This window comes from Carassius gibelio, chromosome B21 (assembly GCF_023724105.1).
Source record: "Carassius gibelio isolate Cgi1373 ecotype wild population from Czech Republic chromosome B21, carGib1.2-hapl.c, whole genome shotgun sequence".
Lineage (NCBI taxonomy): Eukaryota > Metazoa > Chordata > Actinopteri > Cypriniformes > Cyprinidae > Carassius > Carassius gibelio.
In genome coordinates this window covers 11,891,608-11,908,909 of record NC_068416.1, presented here as the reverse complement: position 1 = coordinate 11,908,909, position 17,302 = coordinate 11,891,608, and the positions used below count along the sequence as shown (strand labels likewise).

Genomic DNA, 17,302 nt, shown 5'->3' with positions numbered 1-17,302 from the left:
CATGTATTAAGACAAGAAATGTACACACATGCAACACAATGTTATTGATATATAACTTCATTCATGAGTCACATTCTATTACAAATGGGCTTTAATCCATAGTACCATTGTGGATCCAAAACTCACCTTAAAGTGCTATCAGTGCTTTTGCATTATGTGTTTCTTCAGAAGAATTTAGAAATGCACTGAAATGAAAATATCTGTCCGAAAAAATACACTGGGTGGACACTGAAACTAAAATCCATGTGCTGTTTTTTCATTAATCTGTCGAAATACTTGAAAAGTATTTTATAGTAGATTTAATTTCGTAATAAATTAAATGTCCATTCAAAATTAGGGGTCACTTATACCCAAGACTGCATTTTCATGCAAAGCACTTAGAGAACTTGGTAACACTTTCTATGAAGCCCGTATTTATAATACATTATAAGGGTATTCTTAAGGCATTATAATGAATGAATAATGCATTAAGGAAAACCTTATAATATGTTATATCAACTCATGAATAATCATAACAACAATTATAATACATCATAATACTTAACGTATATGTGGTTATAAGTTTAAGAGTTTGATTATTTATAACACACAACGAACACCATATTAAATCTATTTCATTTACGGTATAATGGACTGTATCATACCTTGATATTGTTTATTTAAGATCTGCACAGTATCTTACTTCAGTTTGTGAGTGGTTAGATGTTGAGTGTTATTTGAGTGTTTCCTGTAGAGCTAATGTTAATTAGTTGATGTGAGCTTAATACTCCAACTGAAAAAAAAAATGATTTTTTTTTTTTATATGGTTACATTTTATTTTGATGGTCCCCTTAATCAATCAACTATAAGCAACTTTGCAACTACATACCAATTAACTCTCATTAGAGTATTAGTATGCTCAAGAAGAATCTAGTATGATGGAATAAGTTGACGACGTACTTGCAAAGACACTTATATTCAGTTTATCTGTTGGTTGAGCATCAAAATAAAGCATTAGCATACATTTACAGTAGCAGACATACTCTAATGACTGCTAGTTGATATGTAGTTGCGGAGTTACTTATCAACAGCTGTCTAAAGGGTACCATCAAAATAATTAAACTGATATTACAATAAGAATTGTTTAAAGCAAATGTGTCATATTACACTTTTATCTGATCTGTTATATGATCTTATGGCTGTTTGAGAGCAAAATTATTATTATTAATATTATTTTTACTACTTATAAGTGGTCTTTGACCGCCTTAAGTAAAGTAGCAACATAAAAATGGCAAGATATGAGACTTATAATACATTATAACTATGAGAAATATAATCAATCGTAAAAGTGGATGCAACGCATTCATTGTGTTATAAATCATCATACTCTTAAAAGCTATAACCACACATAAGTAAATATTATATTAAAACTGTTCTTATTAATATTAATGAGATGATACAACATATTATATGTTTTATTATAATGCATTATGTATTAATTATAATACTTTAAGAATGTCCTTATAATGTATTATAGATACAGGCTTTATAGAAAGTGTTCCCGAAACATTTTCTAACATCATCAGTGTTTTTAATGATGATTTTGATTTTGATTTTGACTAACTAAATGTGTCCTTTTTAAATAAATAAATAAAATAAACAAAAGTCTCACTGACCCAAAAAGTTTAAAAGTTATAGGCATTTCTCCCCAAATAAATATACCATACAAAAGCAAATTAAAAAAATGCCACATGGTACATCATACACTACTAACATTCTAGTTTACTAATGTTACTCCATATAACATTATTCCAACATCCTCCACACTCTCACTAATGTAAAACTATAATTTAGTAAGCAAGCCCAATAAAGGCCTAGAATACATTTCTGTAAATGCGTTGTGGCTGTAATTCCATCACTATTACTATATTAGGTATAGTTAAGTCATCTGTTGGCTTTGTACGTGGATGCATCTCGTGGGTCGCTTCTCGGGTTACTCCAGTCATCAGCCTCGGGACCTGTCTGATAATGTCGCCATGCTGACCTATTGAAGACTGGAAGACGCTCAATAGACTCACTAGAAAGAGCCTGGAGAGAGTGGGAAGAAAACCATTTCTAGTCGAAGCTAATGGTATTACTCACTCTTATCTAAGTGTCTCACAGATAAAAAAACGTCAATGCAAATACCTTAAGATGAATTACTGCATCCGTCCCAAACCCTTCAATCGAGTACAGGCTCAATTCTCCCTGAAAGTAGCGTGCATAGAGTCTACAGATTGGCAGTCCGTAGCCAAAACCAGCCTGCATGGACAATATAAACAGGTGGCATGAATCTATGCATACAAATACAGACTTGTGCTGTCTGATGGGTCATTACCAGTGGCACAGTAATGTGTGAAGGATCAAGATGTGGTGTTGGAGCAGTGGAATACGTGTAATTGAAGAGACGATCGATCATTCGTAAGGGGACACCGCCACCTTTGTCACTAATCTAGGAAGACACATACACATCAAATTAATAAAGTGCAGGTGTTACTAAGTATTCATGTTTTTGCTTAATAGTCTTGAATGGAACCTTTATTGAGAGATCCTCTTTTCCCAGAGTAACCAGTGCTTTCACTGGAGGAAGCCCCTCACTGCTGTTTTCATAGAGCTCCACTGTTGCCCGCATGGAGTTCTGCACATGTACACATCAAACAGAAACTTACTCAGATGTATAGTAAGTAAAAGGAAGAAAATAGCTGGCAGAAGTCCTCCTAAAACATCATTTGAGAAAGAGTTCATTGTGTTCCACTGTAAAGATAACCTAAAAATAAGAAAAAAACTTTTGGTGACACTTTAGGTTCAGTACATTAAAGGAATAGTTTACTCAAAAATGTAAATATTGTCATCATTTACTCATTCCAAAGCTGTATACATTTCCATTTTTAGGTGAACTATCCTTTTAACTTCAGATACAATTAACTACTAATGAAAATACTTTTATAGCATTTACTATTATCTAAGTTGATGGTAATTTCTAGATACTGTATACTAATATTTGTATTTAAATAATAAATTAACATAGGTTATTTTATGTATTAAGAATGATTATCAGTGTTTTTAGTATCATTTACTTACTATAACAGTTTTTACTAATAATTAGTTTTTATTTTTATATTTGCTGGTTTGATTTTAATTAAAAATACAGCATTTTTTTGTGATTGTCATTTTCATTAGTTTTTTAATCTCTATATAATTTGAATTAAAATTTACTTCTGTTTTAGTGTTAGTTACTTTAGTACATAATGTACGCATGCAATTAAAAAAGTCTGAAATGACTTTTTATATTTTATTTCAGTTAACATTTTATGTTATGTTAGTTTTCATATTGATTTCAAACAGCATTTTTTTGATGGCTTAGTATGGTTACTTTTAGTTTTACTTTACTATAACAATCCTGACGATTATTAATAATATTCAAACTGGCCTCCTTTTGATGAAAGTACACTTTGAAAAAAGATCAGTACAAAATGTTTGAAGAAATAAAGTTTCCTTCTAAAATATAATGATTAAACAACAATTAACTAGGAATAATTGTTTATTTATAAATTAGCATTAACCTAGATTATAAAATACTATAAAAAGTTGTTTGTTGTCGTTGTTTAATTTCTTCTTTGTTTGTATCTGACGCATAAATTAATGCTTACAAATGAAACCTTATTGTAAAGTGTCACCCGGCCTTCTTTCTCCTTTTAAATTAGCCAACTGTCTATTTTTCTTGCCTTGAAGAGCTCAAACAGCATGTGGAAAAGATGAGAGGGCACATAGACCACCTGTATAGGCTTCTTTGGAGCTTTGCCTAGAAGATAGAGTGAAACAAGATAGGTAGGCACATACACATTAAAAGAAAGTTTAATTTCGACATATGTTATTAAGGACAAGTCTCACAGTTGATTTCCCAGATCTTCAGTTCAGGAGCTGTCATGTAGTACTTATCACAGACCATCTTTGCGCTCTCATATGCATCTGAGATAAGAAAACAGAATCTTCAGAACCATGTTTATTTTATGTATCTGTGCATGTCTCTTTATCTCACCTCTCACCACCTCAGCGACATTGCACGCTGGGTCGATGCTTCCGATGTGTTTTGGTTGTGCAAGACAAGCGGTGTCACCAAACAGAAGAGCTGCAATGGAATGGAGAGCTGCTTAGACCCCGGTTCTAAAGACTATAAAGACATTCCTTCCATCAGATTTAATTCCTTAATATTAATCCAACATGAACATGATGTCACCCACTGTGCTGGTTGATGAGCATGCGGAAAGAAATGCGGTTGGTGTAGAAGCGGTCAAGAAAGTACTGCACATTGCTGCTGATGAAGGGGTCAAAACCAAACTTCTCTATGTATTCGATGACACCCTGCGCCATTGTGGGCACCACGTCACTGTGCCTTTTCTGAATCTTAATCAGGATCTCTAGGAAGCTGAAGCCCACAATCATAAATTATTTGGGGTAAAAGACCATTTGGGTAAAAATAATAGAACATACATGCATTTTCTTTACATATAACTATGTTTAAGGGAATAGTTCACCCCAAAATTAAAATTGGCTGAAATACTAACCCTCAGTCCTTCCAAAAAACATGCAGCTCTTCGCTTAAAAAGACTGTTCCCATGTGGAAACAAACAAATCAACATCTTGGAGGGCCTGAGGGAAAAAGCGCATTTTCATTTCTGGGTGAATAATTCCTTTAATGCTCATCCCTTCAAGAAAAAAGAAAAGAAAATTATTTTAAACTTTCCCTGGCAAAATTGTGTTAGTGACAGTGACAGTGTTTGCAAAGGTTGCAGACTCACTCCTTAAGGGTGCAGGGATCCTCCGGACTTCTTTTCTCATACTCTAACAGCTCTTTAAAGCTCTGGCTGTACCTACATAATACCACAGAAAGATATGTATTAAAGATGTTACAATTATTGGCAAAATGAATGTATCTCCTACTTTCCCACTACAGCAAAAGACAGAAATAACAGATTTAAAACCATTTTTAAGCTGCTAAAAGTGCTAGTGTTCTAATAATTTTGGCCACCACTACAATTGAACACAATGAAATATTACATTTTATTTTTTAGCTTTGGATGCTAAGTACTTCATAACAGTGTTGCATACAACACTTTTTCAATTATGGAATAATCAAGAAAATTCCCCTTTATATAAACAGTGCTTTGTACAATACAGATTGTTTAAAAGCAGCTTCACTGTACTAAACAGAAGAGTGACAACGTTGAATGAATTGTGTGAATAAAACTGTGTTGATGTTGTAAATTCAGAAATTATGAAGAATTTAAATTTAGTTATGAAGCAGCGCTACCCAAGACAATATATAGTCATTATTCAGCTCAATTCAGTTCAAGTTTTGTTCTTATCTGAAAGTGTCAGTGTACTGTAGAATGTATAATATTACTGAATAATAAGTGTCTTTTGAAACTCAACTAAGCAGAACAAAGTGCAACAGTGGCAAGAAGCCTAAACTCTTCAGATGAAATTGGGGAACAACAACAACAAAAAAAACCTTGAGACTGCAGGACTCTACATTTACATTCTGCTACATGATACTTCTTTGTATGCACACATTTCTTCAAAACAATCACTCTGTGCCCTTTACACCAAACCCAGCCACAGCTCACACTCATCATCACACCTGACTTCCTCACCAGGACTCGAGCAGTTTGATGGATGGCTGGCTCTGAAGACTCACGGGTAACAAGGAGACTTCCCTCATCGTGTTGGCCAACCTCACTGCTAGTTCTTTCCTCAGAAACATGTAGGAGGTTTTTTCACATGCATTGTCCCTGCCTGGTTAAACAAGAGGCAACAACAAAGTTATCTCGTTTTCTGATGCCGAGCCTGTTGAGTCTATGTATGCTTTGCATGAGTGTGCCCTTCTACTGCAGAATTACAAGTACTGTATACTGAAAAAGATTATCAATCAAGATTATCCAAATAATTATCAATCAAGAGTACTAAAAAGGAATGTTACACCTCAGACATTAAATATCTATCTATCTATCTATCTATCTATCTATATATATATATATATATATATATTTATTTATTAAGCTTTTATTTTTATATAGTTAATTCATATTACATATATTTTTTATCTTCCCAAACTTTTGACTGGTACTGTCTGTTGGACATTATGCATAACAGAACCACACATGGGGCTTTTTTTTGAGTTACATAAATTGTGTAATAATGTTCGTTTAGTTATGACACAGAGTGATATGTAACGGAGAGTCTATTTTTATTCAGATGATGGCAGTGCTGTGCCAGCAGAGCTTTAGCTTTCACTTGACTTAACAGTCAAGGTTGTTTAGAAAGTATAAACATAGACGTGTTTATTTAATCGCAAGGAATATGTGGCGAGATAAAAAACGAAATGTTCAACACAAGACACAGTAGAAATCCCTGAAGGCAGGTTCAGCACGAGGAAATTGTACATTAATAAAATATTATCTGTTGCAGCGGTTTATCACAATATTTGTTTACTCACCAAAATCCAGAAATTGCTTGATTGACATCGGTGAGGGCGAGAACCTTGAATAATATTCGATTTTGTGCGTGACATCTTTCAGTAAGAAGTTAAACAGTTTCATGATTAGAAAATAAGTCTGTCAACGACCATACAGCTCCAGTACAGCGCTCACTTCTGACTTGAGGTGGACTGAATGTCGTATTTAACTCACTCAACACTTGATTGTTTTGCGCTTGCTGTCACGCTGAATCTTGTGATCCTCATCACGTGACACGACAGCGCGTGCTATCACTTGTAGGGTCGATTACACTGGTTGCCAGATTAGGGATGGAATGTATTATGCAAAATAGCTTCTTCTATTTTGTGCAAACTATTATACGGTGCTCAACAGTCTATGCAATAGCCATTAATGGGAGATCAGCTGATAAAACATAAATCATATGTAGGCTAGCCTACTTCATTAGTGACCCTGGATTTGACAAGAAAAAATATTTAAGACAACACACAATCAGTAGAATCTGCAGTTGTTAGAAATCTACATTGCTTACATTGCTGTAGATCTATACCACAGCATATAATTAATTATATTTTTCAAAGTTTTTGTGAACATTTTAAAAACCTTCAAGTTCATTTTATAAACCAACCTGTGATCTATAATGAACATAAAAATAAAGATTCAAAATAATATTTTCTGCAGAATAAATATTCTATTCAGTTAACAAATTAGAACAGAGAGTGTACATACAGGATTATTATTTAATAGAACTAGGAGTTACAAATAAAGGAAGTGTTCTGTATTGTCATATTTGTAGTGTCAAATGTGGATTTAATGTTAAATAATTTTTGTACGTAAACAGGTTAAAACTTATGTGAAACATATTTGCATACTGTATGCTTAAAACACATATTTAAGCCTCTTAAATTAATCCAAAGACTACATAAGCATCCTCCATATCCGTTTAGACAGTAACATGAGAGGGCAGTCTATAGAAATTAATGTACTGTTATCTGCAACCTCAGGAACTCTTAATCGCACAGTACAGAGACAAAAGTATACGGATCAGCTGTTATTTAGAAAGTTGATGACCAGTGGAGGTGTTTGTAAACATTTGGAATCAATAACATTCTCCATTGTGATGTCTTATGGCAGGATAACAAATCATACTTGCATGCTTTTTCTTTTCATAAAAGTGTACATAAAAATGTACCTTTGTAACACACCCGCTCCACAGTATTGTAGTTTAAATGTGGAGATCTCAAACAGTTGCAGACTTTTTCTGCTTTATCTTTTGTTTTTAGTTAATCTCCAATCAATGCCTATGGAAAATATTTGCCTGTAATTTAAGTTTAGTGCGACCTTCAGGTCAAATTGTGCTTTGTGATTCAATCAGGTTTTTGCTCAATCCAATTTAAATTAAGATGTATAATATATCAGAAATGTTTCAGATTCTGTCAATAATCAAATAAATGTTCTAGATTTGTCACCAGCAAGAATGCCTTGTAATTTTTGTACTTGTAATGACATGTAATTTTTCCATTAGGCTCTTTACAGCCTATATACTTTACATAACGCATCAATATATACATTTATTAAAAATAAAAAAATACAAAAGGTAATCAAAAAGGGCACAATGTTAAGTCCTATATATAGAGGATATCATACATAAAGTACACTGCAAAAATAAAACAATATTATTCAGATCTCTGAAATCTTTTACAGAATCTCCCAAAGATACACCTATTGTCTCTGACTTACTTCAAGTTCAACGGAAGCAGCTTTAGAAAAAGAAGGAGAAATATATTATGTTCATGGAAAATCTTACAATGTACCCATAATGTGGACCAAACCTAAACTTTGGTGTATTTAAATGAATAGGAGAAAGCAATATTGTTGATAAACAACTCTTATTTTTGTCAGAATTTGCACAGCAACAAGATGGTATTTGATGGACTGGAGTCATAGGGAGTACTTGTGGGTTTATCACCTGTTTGGACTCTGATGGCACCCATTCATTGCATAGGATCCATTTGTGTGCAAGTGATTTAATGCTACATTTCTCCAAATCTGTTCCTATGGAAAAATAAACTCATCTTGAGTGGCCAGAGTATTATTCACATAAACTTCTCGAATGTTAACATTTTACTGCATATGCTGTTTGCAATCACTAACCTATTCATTGTCAACAGTCTAACAAAATAACTTATTAAATCTATATGCTCACCTAAATTTAATGAACACAATCTGTCAAACACCACCTTACAGATACAATACACACACAAAATAAATACTGTATATAATTATTTCATTCACGGGCAATAATGTTGTATCATTACATACTATATAAAAGGAATCAAGAAAAAGAAGTTGTTGAAGCTATAGGGCTATGGCAAGAAATCTTGCACTTATAACATATAATAACAAATAAACGATTACAAACAACGCTTCTCACAACTAGCAAGATTTCACAATATCTCCTTCTACAGGATGAATCACAAATTGCTGTAAAGTTAAAGTAAAAACTGTAAAGAGAAAGAGTCCCCTTTATTTTTAAGATAAATTGTTTGTAATATGCAGCTTTATTTTTCACTTGATTTTAATTTGACAGATCATATTTTAGCAAGTAGCTGACACAATGACAAAAAGAATGCCTGTCAACAATAAAGTAGGCTCCATAGAAATATGCACGGATGTGTGGAGACTCATCTGTGTCAACCACAACAGATCTCAAGTTCATAAAACCAGTTTTGCCTGTCTGTCACATGTATGAGACAGCCCAGGCATGTTTTACATAGATACTTGTTATGCCACATTATATTGTACAGTGAAGCAGAAAGAAAAAGAAAGCAATGCTTTTCGGGTTAGGCTCTTTGAGTGTGCTATTATCTGGTCAGTGTGGGAATATATGAATTTGGTGACCAGCGGGTGGCTTAGAGCTATTTGTGGAAACCAAGCCTTTATGTTAATCAGCTAAGAAGCTCAGCATACAACTGCAGCCTCTCACTCTCACCAGGATAAAAACAGTGAACAAGTACTCTGTTATACAAGACCAAACATTTCCTGCAAAAGCAGTGAGCATCGTCTAATAGCTTGGAGCACACTGATTACATTTATAACATAGACGATTTGGAAATACTCTGTTTTTCATGGATAGATTAATTGCTTAGAGCTTTTTTTCTAAGCCTATTTATTCTGATTTTCCATGACAATAACGATGCTGTAATAACTTAATACTACTGCAGTTACTACTGAAGAAGACAGCTCACCGCCAAAAGTTGTGAACGCCTCACTATAGTGATGTGAAGTCTGAATCATTCACACGAATCGGTTCGTTTGAACCGGTTCAAAAGAGTGATTCAGCGATCTTTTTTTATTTTCATGGCATCATGCATCTCTGACATCCCTGCGTTTCATCCTCTAAAAATTCCAAATGAAAGCCACCAGCAGTTGCATACATATTTTTAATAAGTTTAATAGTAAGAGTGTTTATTTGGCCTAATTTCATGTGTAGCTTACCAGTCCAGTTTGCTATGGACATGTATCATAAATCAATTAGGGATTTAGAACCGTTTAACATTTTATGTGAATGGTAATGCACTTTAGCATGTTTTAGCATGTTCAGACTTTTTTTTATTATTATTATTAAAATTCATGCCTGCTGAGAAAAAAATGACATGTAGTTGTATATTTCACTAGAATGTTAATATGTATTACATATAACACTTTAATTTTCAATAGAAATCCCCTAATTTGAAATTTCAAGTAAGGCTGATTTCGCAACATTTACGAGCACAAACATGCTGGGTTTGAAATTGCCTTACGTAAATCGCTATTTTTTAAAATGGTGTTAATGTGACCGGACCATAATATTTCCACTAATCAGCTAATAAAGTAGTTTACTTCTCGCTTCAATATTAGGTAGTATTATCAATTGATAGCTGATTTAAGATCCGCTCGAACCGATTCAGTCCGATTCGTTCAGACCGATTCAACTGATTCATCCAAAAGATCCGATTCAAATTGGTTCACGAATCGAACATCGCTACTACACTTGCGTTAACGGCCGCTGTGTTGTTTGGATTGCAGTAGGAGAGTGGCTAGGGATAGAGAGAGAGAGAGAGGGAGGGAAGGAAGGAAGGAGAGAGAGAGATGAAAATCACTGCCCGGCCACACGACAGACACGCCACGCATGAAGAAATTCAACGGCCGTGGCGACACTGAAGGGCTGTCATATCTCGGGAGGTTGCGGACAGCGTCCGTGGTGTAGAGAGCTAACGTTACCTTCAAAATTTCTCCCTTGTTTTCCACGAAGTGAAGGAGGTGAAAACTGTCCGCCGCCATTTTTTGGAAGTGACTGACTGGGAGTGAAGAGTTAGCTGTAAATTGTCCACAGCTGATTTAGTTTATATTTCCTGTGAGTCTTCACCTTCAACACTGTCAGCTCGGACGGCCTGGATACTGTACGTTAAATACACCGCTTCTTTTTCTCCAATATACGAGCTGCCAAATGTCCAAAGGAATAAACAAGAAGTGATTTTGTTTACACATTTCTCCTGAATTCTCACTAACTTAACTGTTCCTCCCAGGATAGCTGGTGTGGGCTAAGTTAGCCACAATAGCACGCTGAGGTTTTCTTCTGGAGTCCGCTCAAACCTGGCCTGGTGGACGGGTGAGTTCAACTAACGTTACACCCTCAAACGAGCCGTTTATCTGTTCTTGTCAGGACCTTACTGACGTCTCGCTGCGGTTATGTCAGTATTTTATCGTCGCAGGAAGTTGGCTATCATTCCACTAACTGCTCCGATCAATATATGGATAATATTGCTTGGGTTTGGTCTACAACTTTTGACGGTGTTTAATCTTGTGAAACAGACAGCCCACATACTTAAAACGTTCTCGAATAGCTGTCACTAATGTTTGAGACTTCAGCGTTAATTACGTTAAGCGTAATTTTGTTTGTGCCAGCATGTAGAATTGACAAACTTGGCTTAGGGTGATATTGGTTGGTTTATATTGGTAAATTTACTTTGACATTCATGAGTGTCGAATGGACTGCAAGTGTTTATATAAATATCAAAATGTTTAAACTTTGCAAGGTTGTTCCCTGCTTTGATGGATTAAACCAAGAGGTGAATGAAAACTATATAGTATAAATATCAACTAACCACATTGTTTTTACAACAACGTCCAGTAGGCTTATGGCATATTATTGCAATGGCACTCCCTCCCAGTTTCACTGCACTGTTTTCAACAGCAGGCTTTGTTAACTAAACAAAAACAAGCATTTTAAGGGCCTAGTAATTATTACAGTCCTCATTATATAAATTAACTATCCACAGCTCTGTTATGCGAAGTAATCAGCTGATTAAAGCCCTGGTTTATCGAGCTGGGTATTCCCTTGTTGTGAGCTGCATTCGGTGACGCGCGCCGCATTCCTCATCGCAAGAGTGTTTACATTGCGTAACACACACTGGACTGGCCAGCAGCCCTTGTACTCTTCTCCATACCTATTTAAAGCATAACTCATGATGGTCACCTGGCCTAGGGACAATACAGTTCACTTATTAGCTTAGTAATCGCTATTTAATAGATCACTTCCAAGCAGCATCGTCTCATTGCTGAATGAAGCTGAGCCTGAATATTGATCGCCTATCGAGACTGCGCTGCTCTTCCCATTCTTTATTAATGTGGATCTATTGGTGTGCATACGAGATTCACTGTGCATATGGAGTTTGGCAACCGTTTGCATGTTAAAATGTCTTGACATCTTATCCTGAATGATACATATTTATTTTGTAGTTGTATCTTTTAACAAAGGGCACGTGCTTTTTTTTCTGTCTTGTTGCAAGCCTTTGTAATATGCATATTGCTTAAGCTGTACATTTAAATTCGTAGTTTTTTTTTTCTAATGATGTGACGACTTAACATTTTGGAGCCAAATTTTGTGCACCTAAAATTGACTTTATTCCTCTGTTGTTTACCTTTTGTGGTGAAATGACAATAGGGTGTGATTCATTTTGGTGTAATTTTACACCTTCATTTTAGGAGCAGTTATTACATATTTTACACTTTATAGACCAAGTTACATTTAATTATGCATATGAAAAGCATCCTGCTATTATTATATTGTATAGTGATATACAATGGTCATACATTATTGATAAATGTAATCGGTTTAGGCTTTCAGGCACACATTTTCAACCTATTGTCAGATGAATTATAATGATTAATAATGGCACATTCAATAATATTTAAGTGGGCTGCATCGCTGTAGGCTACCATGCAATCTAGTTATTGCAAAGGCATGAGCAAGCAACACTTCTCTACTCAATACTTCTCTAGATCACACATTATAAATCACTTTTTGCTTGAACTGTTCATCAGTTCTCTTTTTCGTTGCCCTTGATTGCAAATTCTAAATGTTGATGATGTCTGTAATGGCCTCTTTTTCAGCTTTGTATTGTTGATGATGCATGCTATTCCTTTTGTCTTTTAATATTGTGACAGTTACTCTGAAACTCGGAGTGTGTTGAGTAGATTCATTTTTGGTTATTTATCTTGGTAATAAAAACAGAAGCCACCCTTCCTTGGCTAATATTTCGAAGATTAATAGCCAATCGGAGCTGCAAATATTTTGCTTCATGTCAAGTGAAGATAATAATGCATGCCTATATCAGCCTATGTCTGCAGCACTGCTTTTGTACACAGAACTAATGGGACTGGGAGCATGATAGTCATTTATGAGATTGATCTTGGTGTGATTCGATTTACTCTATCTAACCATTTTGCGTTGAATGTACATAAATAAACGTCCTTGTATGGAGTGCACAGCATGTTTAAAACAACCTCACACATGCTATTCTGAAATGCTATGGGTGGGTGGTTTTATTTATCTAGTTTCAGATCTTAAAACTAGTCATTAGCAAAATGAGTTTGTTTACCAACAACAAACTGCGTAAAATTAACTGTACTGTATGGAGAAGTCACCAATGATTGCTGGGTCTACATTATCCATTCAACACTATGTATATGACACGCATGTTTTTGCGATCGAAAGAAGATCCATCCACTAATATGCTTTTCATAATAGAATCCAGTAACAATATTTTTTATTGAATTGTGCTGGTCTAATTACCTATTTTTTTTTTTTTTATGAGTCAACTCTGAATTTTTATCTTAAAATGTACAAATCCTATTAAGGGTTTATGGTTCTTTTATGCCATTTGAATTTGTTTATCACCATGAAAATAGCCAAGGAATCTGGTATGGCATTAAAACCCCAACTAACGATTTGTCTAGAAGGTGGAAACTTGATTAGTGTGTGAGAATGTCACCTTTAGAGAATCGAACTGAAAACCTGTACCAGGAATGAGGAACCTTCTGTCATGTGAACAGTTTCAACAGCAGAGATCTCGATCAATACAGGAGACTTCCAGTGAAGGACAGTCATGCTTTTTTGCACAGACAAGCTGGAAAGAACACGTCTGGTGTTGTCTGGTATTTCTTTAACTCTTGAAAGCAGCTTCATCGTGACATCACCAGATGAGAAAATCTTTTCTTTGGCCAATAAGCGACAAAGAGATTTTGACAACATTGTCTGTCTGTAAAGATTTGTTCATGTGAATTTGATTGAAATCACCAATAATATATTGAATTGTACATGACAATATAAAGAATGTATGTATTTCTCCCTGGGTAGAGATGGTTAAGGTTTGGGGACTGACATGTCATGGATATTTGGTCGTTTGTTGACCAATTTAACGTAAGTGTATTTCATGCTGTCCTGACAAAATGGCAATAAAAAAGACTGGAAATAAAAATATGACTGTACTGCACAAGTTGTATGAACTTTGCTTTTGGAGCTTGTCATGTCAGTCATGGTCACTAAACTGTCGTTGATTGGAAGTAGCTGTTTCTGCAGCTTTTCTCCTACATGACATGAGGAAGGATGTTTGGAATGACTTAAATAACAAACTATTCTTTTAAAGAATTAATCCAAGCATGTATAAGATGAGTTGGAATACCATGGATGGTTAAAATACCTCTGTGATTTGAATGCCAATGGTACACACAGGAATGGCAAAAAATTAACTTGAACTCTGCTTGATTTCACCCTTATTTTTTTTTTTTTTTATTCTTTTGGAGTTATTTTTTATTGTTTCAGCAAAATTCCTTCTTATCTTTGCTTGGTTTTTAAACAGAACAACAGACAAATTAATTTTAACTATTTCATAACTTGCTGGCACAAACTCATGAACATTATGTCATTCAGCAGTTATACACTCCCTGGAAGTGTAATGTTGTCAGTGTTTGTCAGTCGAGTTCTTTTTGTGTCTGTAACTCAAGGTAGGCTAGATGTGATGGATAATCTCTAATTTATACATTTCCTGTTTGTGCTGTCTGTCAGAATGTCAGTGTGCTTGCAATCATTCGGCATTAACATGTCCTCAGAGTAAATGATATGCTCCAAAAAAAAAATTCTGTCCTAGTTGTTGTTTTGACAATTGGCCAAAAGGATTTGTGAAATATGCTCTTTATCTCTCTTGTCCCCTGCCTGTGTCCTCTTGAGAAAGTTACAGTGTGTTATGTGACAGCGATTTAATCGTAGTGTGAATTCTTCACAGAGGTTAAGACCTGGCAAATCGAAACTTTTAATCACACTGCTTATCGAGAGATTAAGGCCCAACAGATTGCGCTCACTCATTTTTTCAAGATTGTTGAAGGGAATTCCCACAGAGACTGACTGGAGAGATTATGGCCAAGTTCCTGTCTATGTGTCACACTGGAGTTACTAGTCTGTGTCTCAGACTGTCTTGCGGAGCTTCTGTAATGTAGAGGCCTGAACCGCAACAAAATGTTGCTTATTCGAGACCCAGGCCCTAGTTAAGAAAGAGCATTGACTGCTAGTTAAAGGGATAGTTCACACAGAAATGAAAATTTGATGTTTATCTGTTTACCCCCAGGATAAACAAAGTCACCTACATCTTGGGGTAAAAGGATACACATACAATTTTCATTTTTGGGTGAACATTCCTCTTAACCACAGTAAATATATAGATTTGTTTCCTTTATTGAATTCAGTTAGTTTTCTGCCATCCAGCATGCCATGCAACGTTTTTTTTTTTTACGATATATTGTGCTGACCTTCTTTAGTTACTATCATTTTCACTTCCATCTAGATCTCATCTGAAAAGCAGTTCTTCAAATTACCACTTAAGTATAGTTTGTTATTGACAGTATCTATAAATGGATAAACCAGTAATTTTAATTCTAATGTAAGCAGTTTTGGGAAGTTGGAATGCAAACATACAGTGTTAAGATCAATATTGTACATTAGAAATATTCTCTGGTGCGTAACACCATTCCCCTTAGCCTAATGAATGCTGAGCTGTTTCTGTTTGGTCCCAGAGGAGCATCAGTAGTGAGTAATTCAGCAATTTTTCTCAGAGGCTACATGTTTTCTGTGTGGAATAGGTTGATAGTGTTTGAAGTTTTTCATGAACCGAATCATTCAATGAAGTCAACACAGTTAATTAAGCTTACTCAACCTTGTGAGGCAAGATTTTGCCCTGTGGGGTTTGTTAGTTTCATCTGAAAAAAGTAATTACTGTACATGAAAATATTGGGATTTATGTGAATATTGACTTTATTCCTCAGAATGCCTCTAACCCCTTTGATCAACTAATATTCCCTGTGTAAATGATGGATCCACAAATGATTTGGGCAGGCCTGTCTCTATCACAGAAGTACAAGAGGCAATTTGTTCACTTCAAAATAGTAAATCTTGTGGCCCTGATGGCTTTACCTTTTGAGTTTTTTAAGACTTTCTCTTCTGTTCTAGCCCCAATACTAAAAAGATGAGGCCTTTCTTTCAGGGCTGCTCCCAAAAACCATGTCTGAGGCATCCATTTCATTTTTGCTAAAGAAAGATAAATATCCATTGCATTTCTTTGTTAAATGTGAATTTTAAAATTGTATTTAAGATCCTTGCCCTTTGCCTTCAGCAAACTTTGCCTGCTGTTATTACTTCTGACAAGACAGGCTTCATGGCTGGTGGGCACTCTTTTTATAACACCAGAAGTTTTTTAATACCATCCTTTCTTCAAGTTCTGACACTGCAGAGGCTATATTGTCCCTCAATGCCGAAAAGGCATTCGATAGGGTTGAGTATTTGTTTTTTATTTAAAATAAATTTGGTTTAAGCTCAAATTTTATAGCATGGATTTTGATTATTATATTCTTCCCCTGTAGCATCTGTGCACACCAATGCAACACATTCTAAAACTTTTCCCCTTCATCAAGGAACTCACCAAGGTGTTGCCCCCTTTCACCTCTATTATTTGCATTGGCTATAGAGCCATTAGCTATTTGGCTGCAGAGTGAGGAAAAGTTTGAAGGCATTACCCTGTTTGGAACCTCTTATAAACTGTCTTTCTATGCAGATGACCTTCTTTTATATATAACTAACCCCACTTCATCATTGCCACAAATCCTACAAATCTTTTATTTGTTTGGCAAATTTTATGGTTACAAATTGAATCTATAAAATAGCAAGCTGTTCCCAATCAATTTAGCAGCTGAGACACTTTCTCAATATCCTTTTTGCTTTAAGTGGGCTTAGGAAGGATTCGGATATTTAGGTGTATTCATTACTAAATCAGTCAGTTATTTTCAGAAAAAAAATTAATTCCCTGCTAGATGCTTATAAAGAAGGTGGTAATCTCTTCCAGTATCACTAATTGGCTGTATTAAATTGGTTAACACTACGATTTTACCCAAATTCTTATATCTCTTTCAACATATACCCA

At 35.0% G+C, this 17,302-nt stretch overlaps 2 protein-coding genes across 3 annotated transcripts in view; one reads left to right on the top strand and one right to left on the bottom strand.

Moving 5' to 3' along the window:
* Nucleotides 1-39: 39 nt before the first annotated feature.
* On the bottom strand, nucleotides 40-10,924 carry pdk3b (pyruvate dehydrogenase kinase, isozyme 3b). 2 transcript variants are annotated; one of them, XM_052588809.1, is made up of 11 exons: nucleotides 10,776-10,924; nucleotides 5,673-5,814; nucleotides 4,818-4,889; nucleotides 4,260-4,444; nucleotides 4,058-4,147; nucleotides 3,910-3,987; nucleotides 3,744-3,820; nucleotides 2,555-2,656; nucleotides 2,357-2,470; nucleotides 2,167-2,280; nucleotides 40-2,067 (listed from the first exon to the last, which is right to left on the bottom strand). In XM_052588809.1, exons 2-11 carry the CDS (start codon nucleotides 5,780-5,782, stop codon nucleotides 1,924-1,926), a joined length of 1,086 nt encoding a protein of 361 aa, XP_052444769.1. In that variant the 5' UTR covers nucleotides 5,783-5,814; nucleotides 10,776-10,924; the 3' UTR covers nucleotides 40-1,923. The 2 variants fall into 2 exon arrangements, with proteins under 2 accessions (XP_052444769.1, XP_052444768.1); XM_052588808.1 differs by lacking the exon at nucleotides 10,776-10,924 and adding an exon at nucleotides 6,515-7,133.
* taok1b (TAO kinase 1b) overlaps nucleotides 10,892-17,302 on the top strand; it is a 28,336-nt gene continuing 21,925 nt past the window's right edge. The window contains exons 1-2 of the mRNA XM_052588804.1: nucleotides 10,892-10,954; nucleotides 11,081-11,163. The gene's annotated coding sequence lies outside the window, so the exon portion shown is untranslated. The remainder of the gene's footprint in view (nucleotides 10,955-11,080; nucleotides 11,164-17,302) is intronic.